General features: G+C 46.7%; 10 protein-coding genes across 10 annotated transcripts; 3 read left to right on the forward strand and 7 right to left on the reverse strand.

Moving 5' to 3' along the window:
• Positions 1–78: 78 nt before the first annotated feature.
• On the reverse strand, positions 79–2488 carry I302_101223 (uncharacterized protein; the record flags this gene model as incomplete). Its single annotated transcript, XM_065869249.1, has 12 exons — positions 79–346; positions 410–541; positions 600–663; positions 723–981; positions 1060–1248; positions 1318–1411; positions 1482–1587; positions 1658–1752; positions 1805–1877; positions 1962–2070; positions 2145–2286; positions 2352–2488. 12 exons carry the CDS (start codon positions 2486–2488, stop codon positions 79–81), a joined length of 1668 nt encoding a protein of 555 aa, XP_065725321.1.
• Positions 2489–3113: 625 nt separating this feature from the next.
• I302_101224 (uncharacterized protein) lies at positions 3114–5030 on the reverse strand (the record flags this gene model as incomplete). The annotated part of the gene is made up of 9 exons (XM_065869250.1): positions 3114–3251; positions 3314–3397; positions 3458–3530; positions 3613–4087; positions 4146–4215; positions 4291–4377; positions 4427–4516; positions 4574–4759; positions 4815–5030. 9 exons carry the CDS (start codon positions 5028–5030, stop codon positions 3114–3116), a joined length of 1419 nt encoding a protein of 472 aa, XP_065725322.1.
• A 931-nt stretch (positions 5031–5961) lies between these two features.
• I302_101225 (uncharacterized protein) lies at positions 5962–8227 on the forward strand (the record flags this gene model as incomplete). The annotated part of the gene is made up of 10 exons (XM_019191229.1): positions 5962–6010; positions 6078–6108; positions 6165–6216; positions 6272–6493; positions 6551–6572; positions 6632–7331; positions 7403–7490; positions 7542–7736; positions 7832–8089; positions 8153–8227. 10 exons carry the CDS (start codon positions 5962–5964, stop codon positions 8225–8227), a joined length of 1692 nt encoding a protein of 563 aa, XP_019047977.1.
• A 424-nt stretch (positions 8228–8651) lies between these two features.
• On the reverse strand, positions 8652–11009 carry I302_101226 (uncharacterized protein; the record flags this gene model as incomplete). Its single annotated transcript, XM_065869251.1, has 15 exons — positions 8652–8816; positions 8899–8976; positions 9040–9135; positions 9215–9252; positions 9336–9436; positions 9538–9616; positions 9726–9811; positions 9999–10045; positions 10116–10157; positions 10230–10276; positions 10357–10433; positions 10526–10577; positions 10687–10695; positions 10843–10855; positions 10929–11009. 15 exons carry the CDS (start codon positions 11007–11009, stop codon positions 8652–8654), a joined length of 1011 nt encoding a protein of 336 aa, XP_065725323.1.
• Positions 11010–12373: 1364 nt separating this feature from the next.
• On the reverse strand, positions 12374–14770 carry I302_101227 (uncharacterized protein; the record flags this gene model as incomplete). The annotated part of the gene is made up of 11 exons (XM_019191231.1): positions 12374–12471; positions 12680–12972; positions 13044–13176; positions 13244–13486; positions 13564–13665; positions 13727–13789; positions 13855–13968; positions 14023–14049; positions 14109–14206; positions 14269–14335; positions 14491–14770. The coding sequence occupies 11 exons, from the start codon at positions 14768–14770 to the stop codon at positions 12374–12376; spliced, it is 1518 nt and encodes a 505-aa protein (XP_019047979.1).
• A 447-nt stretch (positions 14771–15217) lies between these two features.
• On the forward strand, positions 15218–15623 carry I302_101228 (uncharacterized protein; the record flags this gene model as incomplete). The annotated part of the gene is made up of 3 exons (XM_019191232.1): positions 15218–15244; positions 15319–15431; positions 15512–15623. 3 exons carry the CDS (start codon positions 15218–15220, stop codon positions 15621–15623), a joined length of 252 nt encoding a protein of 83 aa, XP_019047980.1.
• A 230-nt stretch (positions 15624–15853) lies between these two features.
• Positions 15854–16684, reverse strand: I302_101229 (uncharacterized protein; the record flags this gene model as incomplete). Its single annotated transcript, XM_019191233.1, has 2 exons — positions 15854–16143; positions 16216–16684. The coding sequence occupies 2 exons, from the start codon at positions 16682–16684 to the stop codon at positions 15854–15856; spliced, it is 759 nt and encodes a 252-aa protein (XP_019047981.1).
• Positions 16685–17744: 1060 nt separating this feature from the next.
• Positions 17745–18342, forward strand: I302_101230 (uncharacterized protein; the record flags this gene model as incomplete). Its single annotated transcript, XM_019191234.1, has 2 exons — positions 17745–17802; positions 17900–18342. 2 exons carry the CDS (start codon positions 17745–17747, stop codon positions 18340–18342), a joined length of 501 nt encoding a protein of 166 aa, XP_019047982.1.
• A 327-nt stretch (positions 18343–18669) lies between these two features.
• I302_101231 (uncharacterized protein) lies at positions 18670–19511 on the reverse strand (the record flags this gene model as incomplete). Its single annotated transcript, XM_065869252.1, has 2 exons — positions 18670–18938; positions 19073–19511. The coding sequence occupies 2 exons, from the start codon at positions 19509–19511 to the stop codon at positions 18670–18672; spliced, it is 708 nt and encodes a 235-aa protein (XP_065725324.1).
• Positions 19512–19992: 481 nt separating this feature from the next.
• On the reverse strand, positions 19993–22058 carry I302_101232 (uncharacterized protein; the record flags this gene model as incomplete). Its single annotated transcript, XM_065869253.1, has 7 exons — positions 19993–20044; positions 20126–21280; positions 21403–21439; positions 21500–21656; positions 21734–21773; positions 21853–21966; positions 22036–22058. 7 exons carry the CDS (start codon positions 22056–22058, stop codon positions 19993–19995), a joined length of 1578 nt encoding a protein of 525 aa, XP_065725325.1.
• Between the last annotated feature and the right edge of the window lie 200 nt (positions 22059–22258).

Genomic DNA, 22258 nt, shown 5'->3' on the forward strand with positions numbered 1-22258 from the left:
GTCGACTGTATGGAGCTGAGGTCGCTCTCATTTGGCTTTGCTATGAACTCAGATTATCAAGGACAACGCTTGAAAGTACTAGAATATCTTATCAACGAATTTATCCAACTTGGTCCTCTTCTCATTTCTCCATTTCTCTTCGGCCACAACTGTCATCTCCTCGATCTCAGCGATACCACTCTTGAAGTCCATTTCGCTAGCCTTGATACCGAACCAAGTCTGACCTTTCCTGATAACCATGTTGATCTTCCATCCTATCGACAAGGCAATGAATATGAATACCGCTGCGTAGGTGAACAGGAAATCCGCGACAGCGAATGTTCCGGGAGCGAAGAAGTAGTATCCACTGTACCGAACCCAAATCAGATACATAACGATGATCGTCATGATAGATGAAGCCTCAACTCACCTGAAGATGAGAGCGAAAGTTGCCCAGACCAGCGCCCACCAGGCAGACAAAGGTTGCAAGTGACCCTTTGCAGGCAGATATTCATTGCCTAATCCTTGAGCTTTCATACCCGCTCTGAATCGGATATAAGAGCTGTTAAATCGATAGGTCAGTGAAGCTATCTCTACACCGTTCATCCGCTCAGACTTACGCAGCAATAGCGATCCAAGTGACCATCTGAGTGGCCGCAGTGAGATTGATAAACCAGCTGAGGACTGTGCACAAGAATTCAGGTCATTCATCATTCTTGGACATGTTTCACGACGCGACTCACCTGTAGCACTGCCGCTTCCGAGAGCCATGAAGGACAAGCAACCAAGCGCTAAAGTGACCAGGACACAGACGTATGGTAACCCATATTTGTTGGTTCTCGTGACGATTCTAGGTGCGTGACCTTCGAGACCCAATAAATATAGGGTTCTACTAGCAGCGAAGGCCATAGAGGAGGTGGAGGAGAACAAAGAGATCAACAGACCAGCCACCAGGATGGATGGTAGTATCTTGATACCGAGTCGATCCATGTTGATGATATACTGTTTGAGAACTGTCAGCTCAAGTTCACCATACAGAAAGATCATGGCCAATATCGCAAAATGACACAGGAAACCTACAGGTGATTTAGCGGCACCGGTCCCACCAAGAAGAGCGGGATCGTTGGCAGCTGCATTAAGACCTGCGAAGAAAGCTCCTCCAACGTAAAATCCTAGAATCCTGTAGATGGTGGAGTTGAAGGCCTTTGGGAGCACCCGTCGTGGATTTTGAACTTCTCCCGCTACCAAGGAGATATAATCAGGCCCGACCTAAGGACGCAATCACAAAACCATAAGCTTTCCGATGTACGTAACAGAATACACCGCTCTCAAACGTACGATACCATATGCACCCCACTGTATAGCCTTCCAGATAGCTTGAGCTCTGTCAACACCTGAATCGGCAGCGAAAGGTCCTGGATCTTTCCAGAATCTAGGTATTTGCGAAACAAGTGTTAGTGAAGAGTTCAATGTTGTCCTCAACAGAGGCTTGATGAGCTCACCTGAACCCGTATTTATCATGTTTTGGGTTTCCACCGACCATAGTGATGAACGTGAAGATGAAAGCACCAAATATCATGAATATCTTTCCGATACTGATCCAGAATTCTGCAATAGTGATATTAAGATGATCAGCCTACCTTGCCATACCCAAAGGAAGAATACAAATAATACTAACCGGTCTCTCCGTACAGCCTCACATTGAATACTTGGACGAATAGTAAAAGGGCTAGACCAACCGCAATGCATACAGCAGGTGTAAGGTCGGGTGCCCTAGTAGAACGTTAGCAAGAAGGATAGCAACGAGAACGGGTACGAAATTTACCAGTAAGCGATGAGGACGTTCATGCTCGCAAACTCTCCACAGATCAACGACACTTGACAGATGAAGTAGTTCCCTTTTGGACGAGCAGTATGTAGATCAGCACCGGTCCACAAACAGAGACAGCTCAGACGCCCAAATCAAGTGACGGTAAACTTACAGCCCAGGGAAAAACCTAAAGAAGGATCCAAGAATCGAGTCGCATAGTAAACGAAACCACCTTCGACGGGGAACAAAGTGCACATCTCGACTAGACAGTTACTGATAGCCTATAGTCGTCGAAACAGATATGCCAAGTCAGTCATACGTTCTTTGATCCTATCAAGATCTTCGTATCACTCACCCAGACCACGGTTGACCACAGTGAAACACCGATTAACAAAGGCAAAGGACCACCCTTCAGAGGCGATCCAATAGACAGGAACACGGATGACCCAATGGCACCGGAGATAGCAATGAGCTGGAGGTGTCTCATCTTCAATCCTCTGATAGATAACAAGTTGTCGTCAGTACTGGATTGTATCGGCATATTGTCATTTGATGAACCCACCTGTGAGCGCTGTTGGTGAAGATGTCCTCTCGAGGTGTCTCGGCAGTATCAAAGGTTTGTACCTGCACACCATCGATCACATCTTTCGGTGTACCTAAGTCAGGTATGTTGTTGCTGTGTATACTTGAACTCGACATCTTGCGGATATGTGTTGATCGATGGACGATGAAGTTGGGTGGAATTCCATGACGCAGAATCTATCGCTTGGTCCCCCTGATATATATCTGAAACTGGCAGGTCTAGCGTTATCTATCTTCCTGTCTCTTCACCGGGTATAATCAAGTGATATTCGCATACTATTGGATCGTCATCTTGCTGAAGGAAGATGATTGACGTCTAGAGAGGGAAGCAGCCGTACGAAAATGAAGTTTCTCCAGCAGGGAACAGGGTAAATTTATACTTAACCGCCAGGTACGCGCATCTAACCGTACTCCCACTCGTGGTGTGCGGTAACGATTCGAGTCGGTTATACTGCTATACGTAAGAGATCTAGGTGGCACAACTGTACCACTCTTTCACTGAGTATGACGATAAGGATCTACACTGGTTTACCTTGCAAAGCGCTTTGAAGCGCAGAGCCACTGGACAGATCAGCTGATGATGGCTGACAGATATGGTAGGAGCGAGCTTGACATTAATGGATGCAAAATGAACCAGTCTCAGACATTCTCTCTACTGTTAGGCTAATCGGACGCCGGCCGAAATGGATATGAACGGGATGTGATGGTCTAGAGTAGTGTGCATAAGGTACAAAACAGCTATCTACAATTTGTGTTGCCTATATTCTTGGCCTTTCAGTCTTTCTTCTGTCACCTGGTAACATTCTGGTAAACCAGTTTCCGACCATGTAGAGCCTTGTACCATTTGCGCCAGTCCTTTTGAGCAAGTGAAAATACGTGCCTTCCATGAAACGATAAAAGTTAGCAGATGTGTCATAACATTGTGTAAGGAGATCTACTCACCATACCATGTCCATTGTGACCGCAACTCATCCACTGGCCAGATTTGCCAGGTACAGCTCCAACGTATGGTACTCCGTCCGCGCTCTGATGTCATTCTGTTAGCCAACGTGCGGACATACATACATATCCAGATAAGTCACGTACCAGTCCTATGATACCACACCAAGAGCGATCGTAGCGTACGCCAAAGCCTGTTCTCGGTGTGGACGATTCGTCCCTATTGAGGATATTCTGAGATGAGCTTCTTTCCGAAGCATATGGTATCCAGAGACGAGGTTTCATGGAAATACAGTACATACCACGAGTATCCCTTTCGGCCCAAATCCTTAACGCAATCCGTTATAGGCTGGAAGTCCTTCAGACTATCATCGTATTTCCTACTTTCTTTCGCTTCAACATACTCCTCTAGATAGTGCTGGTTTGGCTGCACCCCTCCAAAGAGTATAGATCCATCCGATGTTGATCTCGGATTGACAGAGTACAAGCCCTCTTTATAGATCACTGAGCAAGAGTTGGTCAGAGCTTTAGAGCCAGAGTGTGAACTAGGTGGGTAAACCAGATTGCACATGTGAGGTATAGGGGTGATCGACTTTTTGGTTTCAGGCAGTAAGGCTCCCGAATATGCGTTCGTAGCATGTATCACTGTCGGTGTTGATATCTTCCCGCGGGAGGTATGTACGGTCCAACCGTTGCTTGATCCAGTAACAGATGTTACGGGCGTCATGGTTTGAAGGTTCAATCCAAGCTTGAGACATCGTTTGATGACGAATGCAACTGATCAAATGCAAGGGCATAAGCTTTGCTCATTACGGAGGCAGATGGAAATACCCACCTAATTTCCACGGGTGTAAGGTAGATGCGTTCCATGCGTAGACGGCTTTAGCACCTTTGACTCGGGAGACCTTAATCATCAGCTACCACTCCTACCGCTTGTGCCTTACCTTTTCGGCTTCAGCGGGATTGAGTATGATGTCCACTGCACTAGCATCACCTCCCGCTGCTTTGAAGGCTCTCATATTCTCCGCTGACCGTTCGACTACTTCGTCGTCCATCAAGACGTCCATCTAACAAAGTTTCAGCTCGGTTGCCCACCGCCCAATAACACCAGCTTACCGTCTTTCCATTCCATACGTCACAATCTATGTTGTTCTTGACAACAAAATCAACCAAAGCATCTCGCGTTTCCTTTTCATTCGCCAGAACCTGTACCTCAAGCTGTTACTGCTCTGTGTGTAGTCTTGTCCTGACGAGCTGGCTCACCTTCAGCGCTTGTTTCTTGCCGAACCGCTCTGCATATTCACTGAAACCTCTCCATACATCAGGCTTACAATGACCGGCATTTCTACCTGTTGCCCCCGAGCATAGCTCTCTAGCTTCCAGCATCACTACGGATTTAGGTGGTCTGGGAGATTCGAGCAGATTCATCGCCGTTAGTGCGCCTGAAATCTATGCGTGATCTATTAGCAGATGATCCGACGTGCTCTGAAGAAACTCGGCTTACTCCGGACCCGATTATAACTACATCTGCTTCACTGGGCAGGGTTTCGCTACTTCTATAATCGAGTAGGGGGTTGCTTCGAACAGTAGCCAACCAATGCGACAAGCTCATTCCGCTCTCCAAAGGCAATCCAGTAACCTCGTCATCGAGCTGAGGATCCGATATACTGCTGTGTTCCATACCTACGGGAGGCAAGCCAATATCTGTTTGAGCAGGCATCTCGAGCTGTAATCGATGGTTGTTTCTCGATGAGAAGAAGTGGAGTATGACTGATGGATATGCATGATGACTTCATCATGTATTGCTTGACTGCTATAAATTCAATGCACAATAATGAACAAATCCAACACTGGTTCACCGTCTTATCTCACTCGTAATGGGATGTACGGTTACGCTTACGGTTAACTGTGACCCTGAAATCTCCACATCCTTACGAGTACGGTTGGCCGATTGGCTCATACAATGAGCAGCGTGATTCCTCAGTGCGATTCCCTTCTCATCTTGTGACTTTCGGGATACCCAGGATGGGTCTGCTGATCAGAATGCAGAGGATCACTTGACCGCTCGTACATGCGCTTTGAAGAGTAACCTTATCGCGCTTGCACGCAAACGTTTGTGGGGTGGGTGGGTCTAGGCAAAGGAACGGAGATATGCTCCTCCGCTCGCCAGGATGTGGGATTTGTGGGACTTGCCCGCGGTTACGTCAGGAATATACGTTCGGTATACAGCTGAACTGTATATGAACGCGCATGATGCTATCTGCGAGACAATCCTTTGCTGAGAATGCCATGCGCGAATCCAGATCAATGAGAGGCCGTGAAAGAGGCACAATTGATCGTTGTTCCGTTTACAAGATTATATGAGCTTTCGCCTGTGATCTTAATCCCTGCCATCATTGCACGTCCTAGCTGGTCGCATCAGCATCTGGATATGTGTGGCCTTCAACGCTAATGGAAATCAATGACTCGATACATCAGGCCAAGGGAGAGAACCATGGGAAAGGGGGTTTGTCACGTGACCTGCACCCACCACAACAACAACAACGAAAACACCACTCGAGATCATCACCCGTTCACACGCAATGCCATTGTTTTTTGCCACCCAACTTCGATAACTTACTGATATGCAGTGAGCTCAAAATTATCATACAATGCCTCCTGCAGAGAGTACACATGTAAGACATCGAAGAAGTAGAACAGGTGAGGGAAATTATACGTATGTAGGCGCAGGCTCTGACGCTCGCTAACGCTCCACTCCCAATTTCAGGTTGTCTAACATGTAGGAAACTGAAGCATAAGTCAGTAGCATCTTTGTTGATATGCAGATCCTTCAGGCTGATGGAATTATGACCAGATGTGACGAGCAGAAACCCGTGTGTGGGAGATGTCAAAGGACCGTCAGAATAGTGAGTACCCATACCTTACACACGAGCTCTCAGTTGAACAGGAAGGGGGCCACAGTGTACATACCCTACTGCAACCGCGACACCCTCGACTTCCTCTCAATCTATAAACCCCTCCGAAACGATTGAGCTACCGACCCTAGACTTGATATCTCATGCCGAAAGCTCTCGAAATGCCCAGCTGAACGCGATAATCAGTACGATAGGGACGATTCCACCTGCAATCACCTTGGTTGATCTGCTGGCTTTGTCAGTCCCAGACATGAGAGAGAGATCATTGGTGAGTCTGCGGGCAATCCATCGCTTAAATTCGCACTGATGATACGTTATGTCATAGCTACAACATTTCATGTGTTATGGTGAGTCCTCTTCAGCTCATGATAATAGCGAAAACCATCTCATAACGTGCATTGAACAGGTACCGTGAATTTACACGCCATACCGCATCCCGAAAGACCAGTACATTGTTTCGACATCTCAGAATGTTTTCAAAACCGAAGGGGATCATCCATGGAAATTGACTCATTCTTCTTATCCATCATATCAATCGCAGCAGTACATCGTTCATCGATGTTCCTACAGTTGGAAAAGAAATACCTAAAGCAAACACCAGTGGGACGATGGGGTATACCGCCGTTACCCTCTTCCAATGATCCACCGAACGAAAGGCAGATCAAATCTTTGAAAGATACATCTATCCAATCCTCAAAAGCTGCTATCGAGTTAGGGAAGATCGCATTGAACCTGAAATTAACAAATTTGGGGGATTCGCCGAGCTCATCTGATCAAGCGGGGCACAGTATGGCGTATCCAACCATCAGCTGGAATGCCGACTTACAGAAAGTGACGGATACGATATTGACCAGTGTGGTCTGCGTTTGCATTTCACAAGTCATGCTGGTCTCGACGCATTGGAAGGAAGCCTACAACCTAGGATTGAAAGTGATCAAATTACGTGGAGGGGCTATAAAGCTGTTGGAAGACGCGAAGAAGATATCACTAGACCACTTGAATAAGACTAGAACGCTGTTGGAGAACTTGGCTATTATAGATGTGTGGCATTGCTTGGCTTCGGGAGCGGCACCTACTCTGCTTGAGAAAGAATTTCAGCCTTGGTGGTGAGTCGGTTGGGCGTGACAGGATGTTCACAGAGATTCAGCGCACTAAATCTATTTCTTGGTTGATGTAGGTTCGACTTTGCTGAACAGGTCACCGACTCCACACATCCAGATTCCTTCCAATTTGTATGTGGTATGGATAGAGGCATGTTGGAAGTGGTAAGTCTGTCGTACGCTATCTATGGGACGGTGCTGAATAGGTCTGTCTAGGTCAATCGAGTGAACATTCTGGTACACGAGCGAGAAGTCTTGCATAAGTTGCCCAATCAAACTTACATCAACATACATGGTCAGAAGGTGCAAGACATGTTATTGGAATTGGATATATGGGAAGTGACTATAGGGACCGCAGATCGATTACCTCGTGTTCAGCTTGGTAATCTGATAATTGCATATGTCATGAGGGTGAGCGATCTTGTATCATCTCGATATCCCACCATACGTCCTCGTCCGGCTTAAATTACACATGCTAATTCACTGAATTGTATCATACTCAATAGGTCGTTATCTGCGTCGATCTACTAGGATACCCCCATTCGCATCCCACCGTCCAGACATATGCAACTTCCGCTCTAAACCACTTGGAGAACTCCAGATCATCCGCATGCACTGTCAACATGCTCGTACCCACTTTGATAGTCGGTTCGATGATGTCCACTGAGGAAGGTAGAAATCAAGCTAGGAGAGTTATAGAGGCTTTGAGATCGGATGCAAGCTTCTCGTATGATGTGGAAGAAGCTTTGAGGATCCTTGATCAGGTAAGTCATACTTTATATATCGCATCGACCACACACTGTACTGATCGAGACTATGTTGAATAGTTGTATACGATGAGGGATCGAGGTGTACCGGATCCATCTTGGAGACCGCTCTTACAGGATATTCTGTTGCTATAGATCTATTTGGAGTTAGATTTAACGTTTGTACTCCTCGTTGTATAGTATGTATCTGAATCTTGTTGTACAGTTGTACTGTGCACAAAGGATGTATTGAACATGTATAATGCATTCTCATCTCCCCTCGGGGTCCCATCGCCAACTACACGATCGACACATACAAATATTGATCACATTTCCTCCTCAATCCAAGACATCCGTTTCTGACAATATTCCTGACCAATCCGACTTAACGACCTCTTCATCAAGCCTCACATATCTTTTCTTGGTATCGCACAAGATACACACTTTCCCCCACACAAACATTTGTTCCACTACGACCACCACCGCTCTTTGAAGACATTGTGATCTCCTAGCATACCTTGAATTTTCGCCCGCCAATCCACGAAACATATTGGATTTACAGAATAGGATCGAAGTCCGATCAAGCCATAGCTTCGGGGAAGGTCAATCTAGCCCTACTTCCATTCTCATGCCCCACCGTATTTGACGTATCGTCGTAATCAGAGAGCGAATCTGACTTCGCTACATGTTGATTCATAGATTTCGATTGATTGTGATTGTTGCTATTATTAGCGTAGAGGTCGTCCTAAACTCATGTGGAAATATCAGCGCACCAATCTACCATTTATAAAGGTGTCCTACCGTTCAACAGGTCTTCGGATACTCACGTGGATGTAGGTCTCGTGTTGGACGGTCACCTCCAGCTGGGTGGGTTTGCGATCCGTCATGGCGTATACTTGGGGTGCCTACCAAATACATCAGCTCAGCGATGAGAAATAGGCGGCTGAGAGAAGGGGGCTTGGACTCACAGCTCCAGATTTGGTATCGGTCGTATTGACCGTGAATGATATTCTTGCGTTGAGGGTGAAGAGTAGACCGATAGTATAAGCTTTGGATTGAAGGGCCTGGTTGGTACCGGTACTTTTAGATCAGCCTCATCTTCCGAAGGATACTCCGAGGAGCGAGTTTGGCGAGTCGACTCACCTGAAAGACTGCACCAAGAAGCGAAGATGGAGTTTGAGCTGTTCTCATCGTACACCGTGTTAGTCACCTTTCCGGTATCACTGCTCAGTGACAAGGCAAGGCAAAGAAGACCACAACTCACACCACTCGATGACATATGACAAAGCCAGGAAAGTAGGAGGCAATTGAGCTTCAAAAGTCAATCTGATCAATCTAGTAACCACCCGATCGGTGTGCGTCCAGCTGTACGACCATTGCGCTCATCAGCTGTCCTGCATTGTTTAAAGTATTCACGTGCCTCCCTGTAGAACCGGGTAGGAAAGGGGGAAGTGGGACGGACGTACCCAGATTTCGATTTCAGTAATCCCCATAAGATGCATGCAGCAATTAAGACGTCCGCAGCGCAAGAGGTCGAGGTCCAAGCTGTGTGTATAGTATGTAATATCAGATACAGTATGCTAACTGGAGCGAAAGCTTGATTCGATTACAACAAAGGGTAGTGAAGCAATTCACGTTGGAAAATGGGACTCACTGATAATAGTCGGTCCGGACTTGTCAGCTCCAAGTAAACTTGGTTGAGATCCGAAGACGATGGTGAGTCCAATGCCCCCGCCAGCGCTGCAAAGGCAAGTACAATCCCATGAGGTGCAGATTAGCGCGCCTCCCTCTCGAGTTGAGCACCCCGAACGAGATGCTGGATGCATGATCGCATTGTGGCCAAATGATACACTCACGAAGCAAGGATCAAAGCCTGTGTGTGGAGAGTCAGCGACAGGGCCAATATACAGAAGAAGATGTCGCTTACCATGATGAATGCGTAGACGTATTTGTTTCTTCGCAGCAGGAGGTAGGCTGAGTGGCACCGTGATCAGCAAACTTGTTCTGTACATGCTGTGTTAGCATGCATAGATGTGCTGCTCACCTCTATACGCAAAGAAGCTCTGTACCACACAAACACAAAGAACTACATTGAGAAGGAACCCCATCAATACCGGTTCCGAAAGCATTACGGATTACGTTGTGGAGTGTAACGTACCATCGAACAAAGGCATGAGTGCCAACCATCTGACCTCGAGCCAAGGTCTATTCCACACATAACCAAACAATCAGTTCCTGGTCCTCAAACACAGACGTCATGTTGACGAAGAGTGGGATGTGCTTACAACCATAATCCATAACAGTCCACAAAGAGGTACGACATATATACCCAATAATAACAAGTAATGGCGAAACTCCACAACTGCAGCACAGCGCGCAAATCGCCACCGAGATCAGCCAATGTTTACTGCAAGTAGCGTGGAAAGCGCTGAGAAATGAAAGGAGGGGACATACGGAGGACCAGAGTACCACAGCGCGAGTATAGAGCTATTCGTTCTTTTGGTATCTACACCATGATATTTGAGATCAGATCACATCAGAGTACCGGGGTGTAAGGTGGAAAATCATGCTCAAACAACACGGGGAGAGGGCGGAAGAGATGTAAGTGGACATACGTGAAATAACTGATGACTTGTAATAACAACACACCAGCCAGGAAGGTATCAATAATCAAAGAAGCCATCTGACATTCTGTGTATAATCCATATCCATCAGCCACAAATTGTGAACCCGCAATAGAGCTTAGTCGACAAGGTTGGTTAGTGACTTACGAAGCATGAATCTCTATTCAACGTACAGTGTCGTTACCTAAAGTTAGGCATTCGATGTACTGTACACAAAGGGTATATTCACTCACAGCATCTTTGGCAAACAACTCCTTGGCAGCAGCTTCGTCGAACCCATCGATGATCTTATCTTTCTGTGCGTTGGTGTTCATTTTGTATGGGGGAGGAGGAGATGAACGATGTGGGAGTGCCACTGAGTGATGTATTGTGGATCCGGCGAGGGGAAGAAGTAGTGCGATCCGCAAAACAGAGTGATTGTCCGTAGAAGTGAATAGTCAAACCTCAAATGAAGTATGAATCGATCGTTACGTCGAGGGGGGAGGAAAAGGTAATGCAACGAACGTTTCTATTTATACTCTTTTTTGTCCAGCGATAGTCATCGAGATTTACTGTTCAGATCTTGCTACTTGAGAATTTACGAGGTTTTCGAATCTATTTTCGACCGAGCAGATCTTCCACGTGATGTGTGATATCTGTTTCTTTCAGCAAGACATGACCTCTTGTAGTAGAGAGGAGCAAAAATGGGAAGACACAACGCTGAACAGGATCCAAAAAAGACTAAAAGTTCAAACGACCCATGTAATTCAGCACGAGCAGAGTCGTCCCGTTCTAATCAAAGTTGCCCAACGCCCGTTACCAAGCACACCACGTACATACGTATGTAGCCATTACGCTAGACTGGAGATCTGCCGTGTATCGCATAGTGACTTGGGTGACGTCGAAATGATGAAGGATTTAATCTAGATCTCATTCGTCCCACTCGCATCAAGGGTTCAAGCTTGGTCATTCGAGGTGAACAGTGAATGCGATAGGACATTAAAGGACCTATACCAGCCGTGTCACACTTTCTCGGCTCGCTCAACCCCACTACAACACCTAGTTGGGAGTATATGTGAGTACTACCGAGAGATCTGCTCAGGTCATGTTAGTGAAAGATGATGGTCGTCAAGGTGCCACCTCAAGGATCAAAGTCGAAGTCGAGGCCAATGTGTAGGCGTATACTAAGTCAGTTCCCTAGATATCATCGCACGGATACGGACCCTAGATCCGCATTGGGGGAATGTTACGGTTCTCGCTTTGTGGTCAACATGGATGGTATATGGTCATGAGGCAGATACCGTACATAACTCTGTGAGGCGGGCAGGAGATGCGATCTAAATCAATCAAATGTCGTCTGTCTTGCGGATCAAATCATACCATCAACAGCAACAGATCGACCGTCATCTTCCGCAGTTAGACTACACCACACTTACCCACCTTTACCTCCTTTCGTGAGAGCTTACCAACATAATAAAGTTTACTGCGCCCCCCCCTCCGCACTAACCAAGATACCAATGCGCCTCAAGTGTACTTACCCAGCGAGCGAAACACAGTGATTGTATTTTATGTATCCCAGGGACCTGTGCTTCATATGTCGGCGGTAGGGACTATTGTTTGCGCCCAATCCAGTTCGTCGGGCAGACCAGATAGCGGTAGTTAAGTCATCATATCATAGAGCGTCATCATTCATCCCATCTCATCCAAATACTCCAGTCTCAATCTGCCTAAATAGAATCGGTATGAACGTCGTTGCTATGGCGCCTATTCCAGCGTACACTCCGACTTTTGTGAGGACTGTGATGAAGGGCATCAAAAAGTCAGCACATGGTCACATCCGGATTGTGCGGAACGCTGCCAAGTATACAAAGTGACAAAAGTGGAAGATGCAGAAATGGCAGGTAGTGCTGCCACTAATCATAAGTGAAGGGAAGGGAGGACAGAGTGATTGAGTAATTGCAGGATAATACCGAATGGATCGCGGTACAACCACACTCAAACTCACCCTCAGCATCATATTTAGCTCTATCGCCCTTCCTCTTATTCAGCCTAACCAACAACCTAATCTCCTCATCCTTCCTCATCCTCTCCTCCTCTTTCGCCGTACTCGAACTCCTCTTCCTCAATCCGATTTTCTCGCCAATCCCATACGACGTTGGAGATTTCAGTGCCTTCCCATTCAATAGTGGTGAATCTACAGGTGATATACCGGATGAAGAATCGTTTTCACCAATTTGGAGATCTACCACTGAGGGGATCTGTCTGAATGCTATCTTCTGGGGGACCGCTTGATAATCGCTATTCCCATAATACTATATCAGCTATAGCTCCAAAGATGTAGAATTGTTCGAGCGGAAATTGACACATACGTAGCAGCCTTGTAGAATCTCCTGGTGGGTAATTGTTCTCCCGAGAGCTTTGAGATGACTCTAAATATGGGTGGGAGTACACGAAGTAAGGAGGTTTTGACGACTAATCTCCAGGCAAACATCAGACCCAGACCTGTACCATGTATATCAGCTACGATCCAACACTGGTAAAAGGTGTCACCGTGGTCTGATTTGCTTACCTAGGACCAGCCTGAATATAGCTATTCCAGCACCCATAATCAAGCCCTCACTCTCACTGAACGGTTCTCTCTGAACGATGGCAGGCACAGCTTGACCCGTGACAACACCCCACCAGTGTCCCAAGAACGAACCGAGGATGACGGAAAGGACAGCAATGGCATCTTCGAAGCATGGACAGTCATCCAGTGGTTGAGGATGGTAGTGGACCATAGCCAGAGTGAGCGGTACCGAGATGGCGGGGACTGTGAGCAAAGTATGATTCATCAGAATTGACTGTCAATGGGTGAGACAAGACGTGGGAGAAGAGCCTGAGACATACCCAACCATGTACCTGTATTTACCCAAGCTTCCGTTTGATCCCCCACGAAGATCCAGAATAGCCAGCAGAACGTTCCCATCAGCGCACCACCAATGATATCGGCTGCAATCACTCATCAGCTTGGGTTGAGATGGCTTGCGCAGAATGGAGGAGGGAGACACACCCGTTGAATGCATTCCCGTATACAGCCTTCCTCCTATGACACTGCCAGCGTAAATGGCAAGGACTGCAAGCAATGAATGAGGATTGTTCTCTCTTTTGGTATTCCTTTCATTACGGAAAGCCACTCACATATCCATCCAGCTATTACAGTCGGCATTCCCACATGATCTCGTAGGTTATACAACCACTCGCCAAAGAAGAGGGCGATGCTGGTTGAATTGGTAGAATGGGACGATGGGAAGCCTATTGAAGAAGGATCAGCTGAGAGGTATAGGCGTCGAGTATGAAGCAGCTTACCATACTCGTGATGATGTGTACTCATACCTGGAACCGAACATGTCAGCTTGAGAACGATACAAGGATAGAACAAACATGTCACCTACTCAGACGTATGACAGGCGGACTGTACGGTCTAGGGGTACACACCAGATCTTTTGCGAAAGACGATATGTATATCCCCAGTCCCACCACGTAAAGCAGCCTGCGTGATCTCCTTGATAAGCTTGTCATACTCTCGCCATGTCATATAAGGTGGAAGCTTACCCTCGTCCCTGTAATGGGAAGCCAAAGAAGAACAACACCGGTAAGAAGGTCATGAAGAATGTGTGTGCTGTGATTTGCAGAATTTCACTATCAGTAACTTTTCCTTTCGGTATATCGTGAGTGAATCTGGTATGATCTATAAACTCTGTTCTTGAGTATGGCCATACTTCATCTAGCTACCCTTCCTCGAAATATCCCTCCTTCCATTGAGAACACACTCACTCCCAAAGATAGCCGTCCAATAAAAGAACCTATCCCTTCCCCCACTCCTTATCCTCTTCTGCCAATCCGCCATCCAATCTTTCTCCTCCCTCAACCTCTTCACCAGCTTTCGTCTGAGCCACGCTCTCCATGCTGGCAAGTACCTATCGTATATCTCATCAGGCTGACATCCAGGTTCCCACTCTGTTTTGAGCTTCGTGTCGGGTGCAGGGGAATGTTGAAATACTGCTGTTTCGTCCCTTGGAGGTGGAGCTAGATGATTTGAGGCTGGGGGTGCCATTTTGGAATCAGACCTTCTCTACTGTTGTGAATTATGAATTATGATGAGAGCATCGTGTGTTTTCTGATATAGAGGCGTTAAGCATAAGAGCATGGTGCATGTATGGTCGTGGTCCAAAGTTGCTTTACTTTTTCGGTCAGACGGTTAACCGTGTCAATAACAGGTATATGCGCGGGGACCCGCAGTGACACGCCAAAGTGACATCAAGGCATGCGAGATGTGCATGGGGAGGATCATTTATAGGCATGCGAACACTCACTCGCACACCTCCACGTTCATCGACCAGTGTGCACATAATATGTTACTGCGTCTTCATAACAATAATGTTCTAGCAGCCTTATCTCTAGCCCAATAACGTACCACCTCAGAAGCTGTTCAACCCTCACTCAAAAATCAAACAGGCAACAACTTGAACGCTTGGGTGGAGAAATCAGCGATAAGATCAACATGTCAGAAACATACGCCTCCATCAAAGTGAGTTCAGTTTCATCTCACTCACCTCACCGAGCCCGACTGTATTACCAAGCTGACAACACACCTTCTCATAGACACTCCACTCCTCCCTCCCCTCATTCCAACCCCCCATCTCCACCTCCCTACTCCCCAGTACATCCCTGGTCTTCTTACTCGCTTTCTTCGCCTTGACATTCATATTTACCACGTGAGTGTTCTTCCTTCTCCCATTATAACTCACGGCCACAATGGAATGGAGCGTTACTAATATGAATGATGGGGGTGTAGATTACCGAAATCTAAAGTCCCCCTTCCCGAGATAACGACTGCATTGGTAGCTTCTGCCTTGGCGGGTGGTGGGGTCGTAGCGTTATTCTGTACGTTGGGGGTTTATGTGTAACTAGCCAAAAGAAGAGAGGACAAAGGATGGAGAGGAGGTCATAGATTGTAAGATACGGTATCATGTATATTAGCTGCTAAATTGCTTCTGTGCTATGATGGCATAGATGTGTATTCATAATTGATAATGTATGAGATATTTACGATTTTACGGGTATTGCTAATTAGACCACTAGATGATCATACGGAAATAGATACTTGGGAATAGCCTGCCCTCCGTTCTCCTTACATCTACAAATCGAATCTGCTAACCCCTGTCACTCTTTTTCTCCCTCCATCGTTCTTTCCCCCTTGATCACCTTCGCCTTCACTCGCCTCCTCACCCTCATTCCCACCGTTATCGTCACCGTCAAAACAACCCCCAAACCAACATCCACCCCCAAAAATCCCCATTCCAGTTCTAACAGTAATATCCATAATCCTGACTCCATACCCGCCCATCTTGGCTGATTGAAATACTGCGAAAACGCCTTTTGATACGACCGGATGGACCAACGATTGAGCGAAAGATGCTGCCGAAGCTATAAACCCAAAATGATGGGACATGGCCAACATCAGCTCAAAGTGCTGATGCAGATGGAAACAATACATACCAGCTGCAGGTCCAATCCCCGAAAATCCCAATAACCACAATACAGGACCCCACACCAACCCCGGAGCGATGAACACTACGCCATTGATCACGTAAAAGGCAGATTGGTATGGATGATCTTCGATATATTGCTTGATTGTTTCGGGGAGGTCATCCCAATTCATGAAGTACTCGTGCTCTTCTTCTTGTGGTCCACCTTCAGAGTTCGATCGATGGCCGTCGTGTTTCCCACACTCATCTTTGGAGTTGTCCTTCATATTTTCGAATATCTTCCCCCAATCGGCTGTAGAGAGACATCGTAGCACGTACAACATCGAGTCGGCTTCCTTAGAAAGGCTTTTAATGGATTGAGGGGTCACGTTCTGGTCGAATTGATCGATTGAATTAGCGAGGAAATCGTATGGGAATGAGAATGAGAAGACGGCAAGAGCTTGTATAGCTATGATCAAAAGGATAGCAAAAGGTTTCATGGTGAACCTTGGGTTGTGAGGGTATTTTTTGGGTGGAAATGACGGTTGGATCAAATGCAAGAAGAAGGAAGGCTTCCGATCTTGTCTTTATATGTGCCAAGGATATCTACTGATGATACCGAGTCAAGTCTAATCAAGATACTAATCACTCTCCAAGCCATCCGGTGATGGATGATGGTTATGTCTTGGGCTTGGTACACACTGATGTATACTATATTAATATTCGAAAGTGAGTCATAGGTCAAAGCGCAATGAAGACGAACACATCAATCACCTGTTGACATCGATATTGATATCTGTCACAAGGGAACCATCTATCCAGCACTGTCGTGTCTATCGTATCATGCGAGTACTGTATGCGTGATCGAGTTTTTCATCCATCAGTGATCTTTCTCGTCCCCACTTTGCTTTCTCTCATTCAACGTATGATCTTGATGAGACATGCTGTTATTTGTGGGGTGTGTCTCAATCCCGCTTTGACCCCCACTCACTCACAAGTGAATACGCCCCAGACAAGATCCATCAACCGTGGCCTGTGCTGTGAGGTTCACTGTGATCTCCCCATGGTACGTACAGGTCATTGACACTGACAAGAGGCATCGACCTGACAACGTCCGAATGTACAGTATCTCTCTTCTCTTCCTTCTTTTCCTTCTTCATCCTTCTCACCTTTCTTCCTTCAGTTTCTTCACATCCAACTCACACCGCACAAGTACGCCATGAAGTGGTTCAACCTTTTCTTCTTTATCTCTTTCCAACTTACCTTCGTACACTCATACTCATCACCATTAAATGCCTTCGACCGAGTAGTGGACCGAGCACGTCACGATATCTGTCATCGATCACAATGCAAACGCCAATCAACCCCCAGTACATTCGAAGCCGTTCTGACCGTACCTACCAAAGTCCTTCTACAACGCTTCTGCAAAGTACCCCAACGCAGTCAACCTGAACAAAGGCAAGATAACGGTCGAAAAAGAGTATCACCGAGTATATCAAAGATCATCCTTTCGAGACCGCCCTTAACGTCGTCGGAGTGACGTGATGGATCTTTCCTGGGATGGTATGGACTCCTTTGTTGCGTGTTTTGGGATTTGATCGATTGGGTCCAGGTGCTGGTGAGTTCAGTCTATTGTAGTTTCAATCCCTTATATCTGTCTGTTGATAATCATCGTGGTTGAGCTGACGAGATACTGTACATGTTGGGCATGACAGGTGCAATAGCCGCTGCTATCCAGAGGTACATCCATCCGGTCGTTCCTCGAGGTATCTTCGCGATTTTTCAAGGCGCTAGGATGGGTGGAGGGTACGGTATGGGAGTTTTAAATAGAGTTGAAAGAGGTGGTATCGGGTTGGTCGGCGGTGGATACTGGTATAAGAGGTTTTTGAAGGGGGACGAGGCGAGGAAGGAAACGAAGGGTGAGCCAATGAAGAAAAAGGAATATCGTAGGTTGCACAGGATCAAAAAGGAGCTCTTCGCAGATGTTGAACCTATGTCAGAGAGGACCGAGAACAATAAGAATACTGCCAAAATGAATTACGTGGGAATCGACTCTGTGGGGAGGATGAGGGGGTATATGGACGTTCTATTCGTTTATCTCGCGATGGTTCTTTTGTTTTATTGTTATATCTTTGAGAAGGAAACTTTGATCCATTGATTATTCCGTAGTCATGAGGTGATGACCTTGACTTTATCTTTTAACAGAATTATTTATTAAATTCGTAGGATCGTTGAAAGGTTGACATCATGTGTGCATTCTCAGAAGATGTACACATATACGCCCGGTCGTCAATTCGCTAGCGTCAGCTCATCCATGCCTCCTTTTCGCACTCTCACAGCTCCATCATTCCAGAAAAGCACAACTGTGTTGAGCCGTATCACACCAAGTGAAGCGGTTCAAAGTCATATAAAAATGCATAATCATATGTCAAGCCACTCGATACTGTTCATATGATGAGAAAACGTATGATTCGTTGAAATCAGCTCAATAATACCTTTTCAGTTCCACCCTACCTCGCCCTTCCGCATAAACAGCCTTCCCCACGACATTCGCCACCGAGGAAGTCCGAGGTTGATCATCCTTCCTCCCCCAAATCCACTTCCATCCCGCTCCCACCAACGCTGCACCTCCCCTGACGATACTGGTCAGTACGGGTTTACCGTACCCCTTCATACCGGCCGATTGCAGGTGCGAGAAAAGACTTCGGGCTGTGAGTTTACCGATAGCTCGTTGGGTTATGGATGCTGCAGATCCTACGAAGTATGTATAGGTATGGTCAGCGAAATTGATTTACATGATACGCCTGTCACGTCCACGAACACATCATGTATAGAAAGGTCAAATTGGAAAGAGGGGAAGAGGAACAGAGAAAGCGAAAGAGACGAACCAGCAACAGGCCCAAGTCTACCAAACCCCAGTCCCACCAAAAGCGGCTCACTAACCAACCAAGGAGCAATGAAAATACCAATATCCAGCGCAACGAACGCAGCTTCCTTGGGATGTTCTTTGATCCATTCGATCGTATCTTTCGGAAGGTCATTCCAGTCGATGTAGAGTATGATATTTTCCATTTCCTGGAGTTGATCTTTGAAGTAGTCTTGTACGATGTGGTTATTGATATGAGTGTAGTTGAGGGCTGCGACACTGCCTATGAGTTGGTCTGGGGTGTTGTGTTCGATGAAATTCGTGATGTGGGATGGGACTAGTGTCCAGTTGAGATTGATTATTGGCTGAAGGACAGGTGGTGGCGAAGAGGTGGGGGAACAGTGGAATATGCACCAATTCCAGGTTGAGAGCGTCAGGAAGGGGAGGAAAAACGAGAGCATCGTATCGTATACACTGGCTTTATGCGGTGCTGTTGTGAATTGTTCCAGGGGGTGATTTCTCTGAGGTATTAAAGAGCTGTTGAAGAGAATGGAGAAGAAGAAGAAGAAGCAAAAGAAGAGCTGCGACTTTAGATACATGTACTTGTGTACAACACACACACACACACAACATCGAATCAATCGTCGTCGTACTTCCTTCCTTCTATCCTCTGTGTGGCACCACGCACCATGCACCGCGAACCATCGCAGTCGTACTGTAACCCATTCATTGAACCTTATTGCCGTGCTTCGTCTGCTCCTACTCAACCAGTCACTTACGATCCTATATGCATCATGTATACAAGCGAAGTCTGTTCTGAGTAAATTGAATCATAAATATTATAATGTATGTATCTCTCTTCTCATAATGAGCCAACTCGAAGTGTCCTATGCCCTAATAATCTGGTCTCTCGCTGCGTGTAGATTTAAACCGGAATTCTCCCTATTGATCAGGATTTCTAGCTCGCAATTGATCATACCTTGGTGGAAGGTCACTTTGTACACATAAACAGAAAAATCAGCATTAGAAGACATGATACCACTAAAGTTAACTGTAACGATCGAAGATCACTCACACTACACCTCCAGCATCTTCATGTTGAACATAGGTAGTCTCCCCGTGCCCACCCGTACCGACGTTCGAGTTCGAATTTGCACTTCCCGCACCGGTACCACTGTTGCCTGCTCCTCCAACCTGTTGGCTCGAGGGTGTCTTCCTTATACTGCTCATCCTTCCTGCCCCTCCGCCATGACCCACAGTCGCACGATTACTATCCTCAGTTGCAGGTACACCTTCGCTCGTGGCGGGTGGTCCTGGAGGTCGCGTCATCGATTCTCCACTCGTCCTGTTCCCTGCGCTAGTCACAGTTGCGGGAGAGTTCGGTACACCCAATGACGAATTTCTATTGTGGGCCTTCTCACTGGCCAGAGCCAACATCTGAGGAGTATTTGCACTGGAGGGTGGGATACTAGATAAGTTGTGGGTCGTAGGTGGAGTCTCGGGTGGTGAGGGATATCTAAATGGTGAGGGTTCATAGACATCTCCATTCACTTCGACCCGCCTAGCTCCATCGGGAGTATGATCGCCATCACCCTCTTCAGCCAGGTCTAATTGGTTTGATCGTCTTCCGTTCTTCTCTCCTCCACCTAATCCGTAGGTCCTCAATCCACCTGAATCAGATCGACTATCATCCTTCGATCTCGCCTTCCTCTTGATACAGAAGAACAACAACAATGCCAACAAAACTAGGAAAGCGACTCCTCCAACAGTCCCTCCAACGATGGCACCTGTATTCGTACTGGATCCTCCACCTCCGGAAGAACCACCCTGAGAGCTCCCACCTACTCCTGAAACAGAGGCTGAAGGTTGAGCAGTAGCGGATGTAGCGTACGTCATGGAATCGCCAGATGCAGTAGTAGGTGAAGAACTGGTGATGCAATTATCGTTTCCTCCACTTTGGACTCGATAAAGATCGGTGGAACCTCCAGTTTGGTATTGGCCTGAATCACTCATGAACAGTAGAAACTGGGTGTTCTCTCGAATATCGACTGTCCAATCGTAAGAGTTGGAATTCTGATCGATGGGGATCTGGAATGCTGTACCGTGGGGGATTAGGCCGAAGAGAGATACCGGTTCGGTGGCGTTCTCCAACCAGGTGACGGACATTGAGGAACAGGATGAGGGGTTGGAGTCGGGGGAGATAGCAAAGGTGAAGTCGTAGTTCAATGAGCTGTGGGATTGGAGGAAGAAACACTCAGCATTCAATAATATACAAATGATGTAGAGATGCTTTTGGCAAGATTCGCAGATGCGATACGATACGAAAGCGAGGGTTGCAAATTAAGAGCTCACCTAGGTATACAAGAACTATCACTCGAGCTTCCCACGGCTATCCAACATAGATGCGATCAGTGGGACATCTCGCATGACTGGACTGGCGAGAGCTCACTCAAAACACTCGTTGTTCCACCCGTACCGAATCCCTGCGAATCACTCATAGTAACCAAGAAATCCAGTCCTGCAGGTTGTTGGAGTTGGAAACTATGTTCAGTCGATCCGGCAGGTATAGTTATATTTTCGATATGTCCTCCAGTGACTACGATGGTCTGCAGGATTACGAAAAGTCAGCTCCAGGTTTGATACACCAGGATATAGCTTTGAGATGGAAACAGGGTTGACTTACTGGGACGAGTGATAAGTGGTATGGACCCTGTCCACCAGACCTATATCGTGTGATGATCCCTCATCAGTAAGAATGCTGGAGCTCGACAAAAGATATGCAGGGAGGGCAGCAGGACTCACCACTGTACGGTAAAGTTCTGGCATTGTACCGGTGTACTTGTACTGAATGTGAAGCCCACTGCCGAAGGGAGGAAGAATGACAAGAATGAGAGGAGGGTGAGATGGTTATTTGACCTGAGTGGTGTTGTACGAGATTAGCACGATATATTGTGGTTTGATTGATTGTTAGATAAAGGAACTCACCTCATTTTGGATGACCAGATCATGTGGACGGATATGGAGCCGGCGGTGACAAGGTGATGTACCGTCTGAGAAAGAGCCGGGGAAGACTGGAGTGAAGGGTGTTATAGTCTCTCAACGGATTTCAACGGATGGGATAAGGACGAAAGAACCCTTCGGATGGTGATGGTGTAACAGTCTTCAGATGATCTGGTCCCGCAGTATGAGTATGTACTATGTGAGTCGT

Source organism: Kwoniella bestiolae, chromosome 1 (genome assembly GCF_000512585.2).
Source record: "Kwoniella bestiolae CBS 10118 chromosome 1, complete sequence".
NCBI classification, from domain to species: domain Eukaryota; kingdom Fungi; phylum Basidiomycota; class Tremellomycetes; order Tremellales; family Cryptococcaceae; genus Kwoniella; species Kwoniella bestiolae.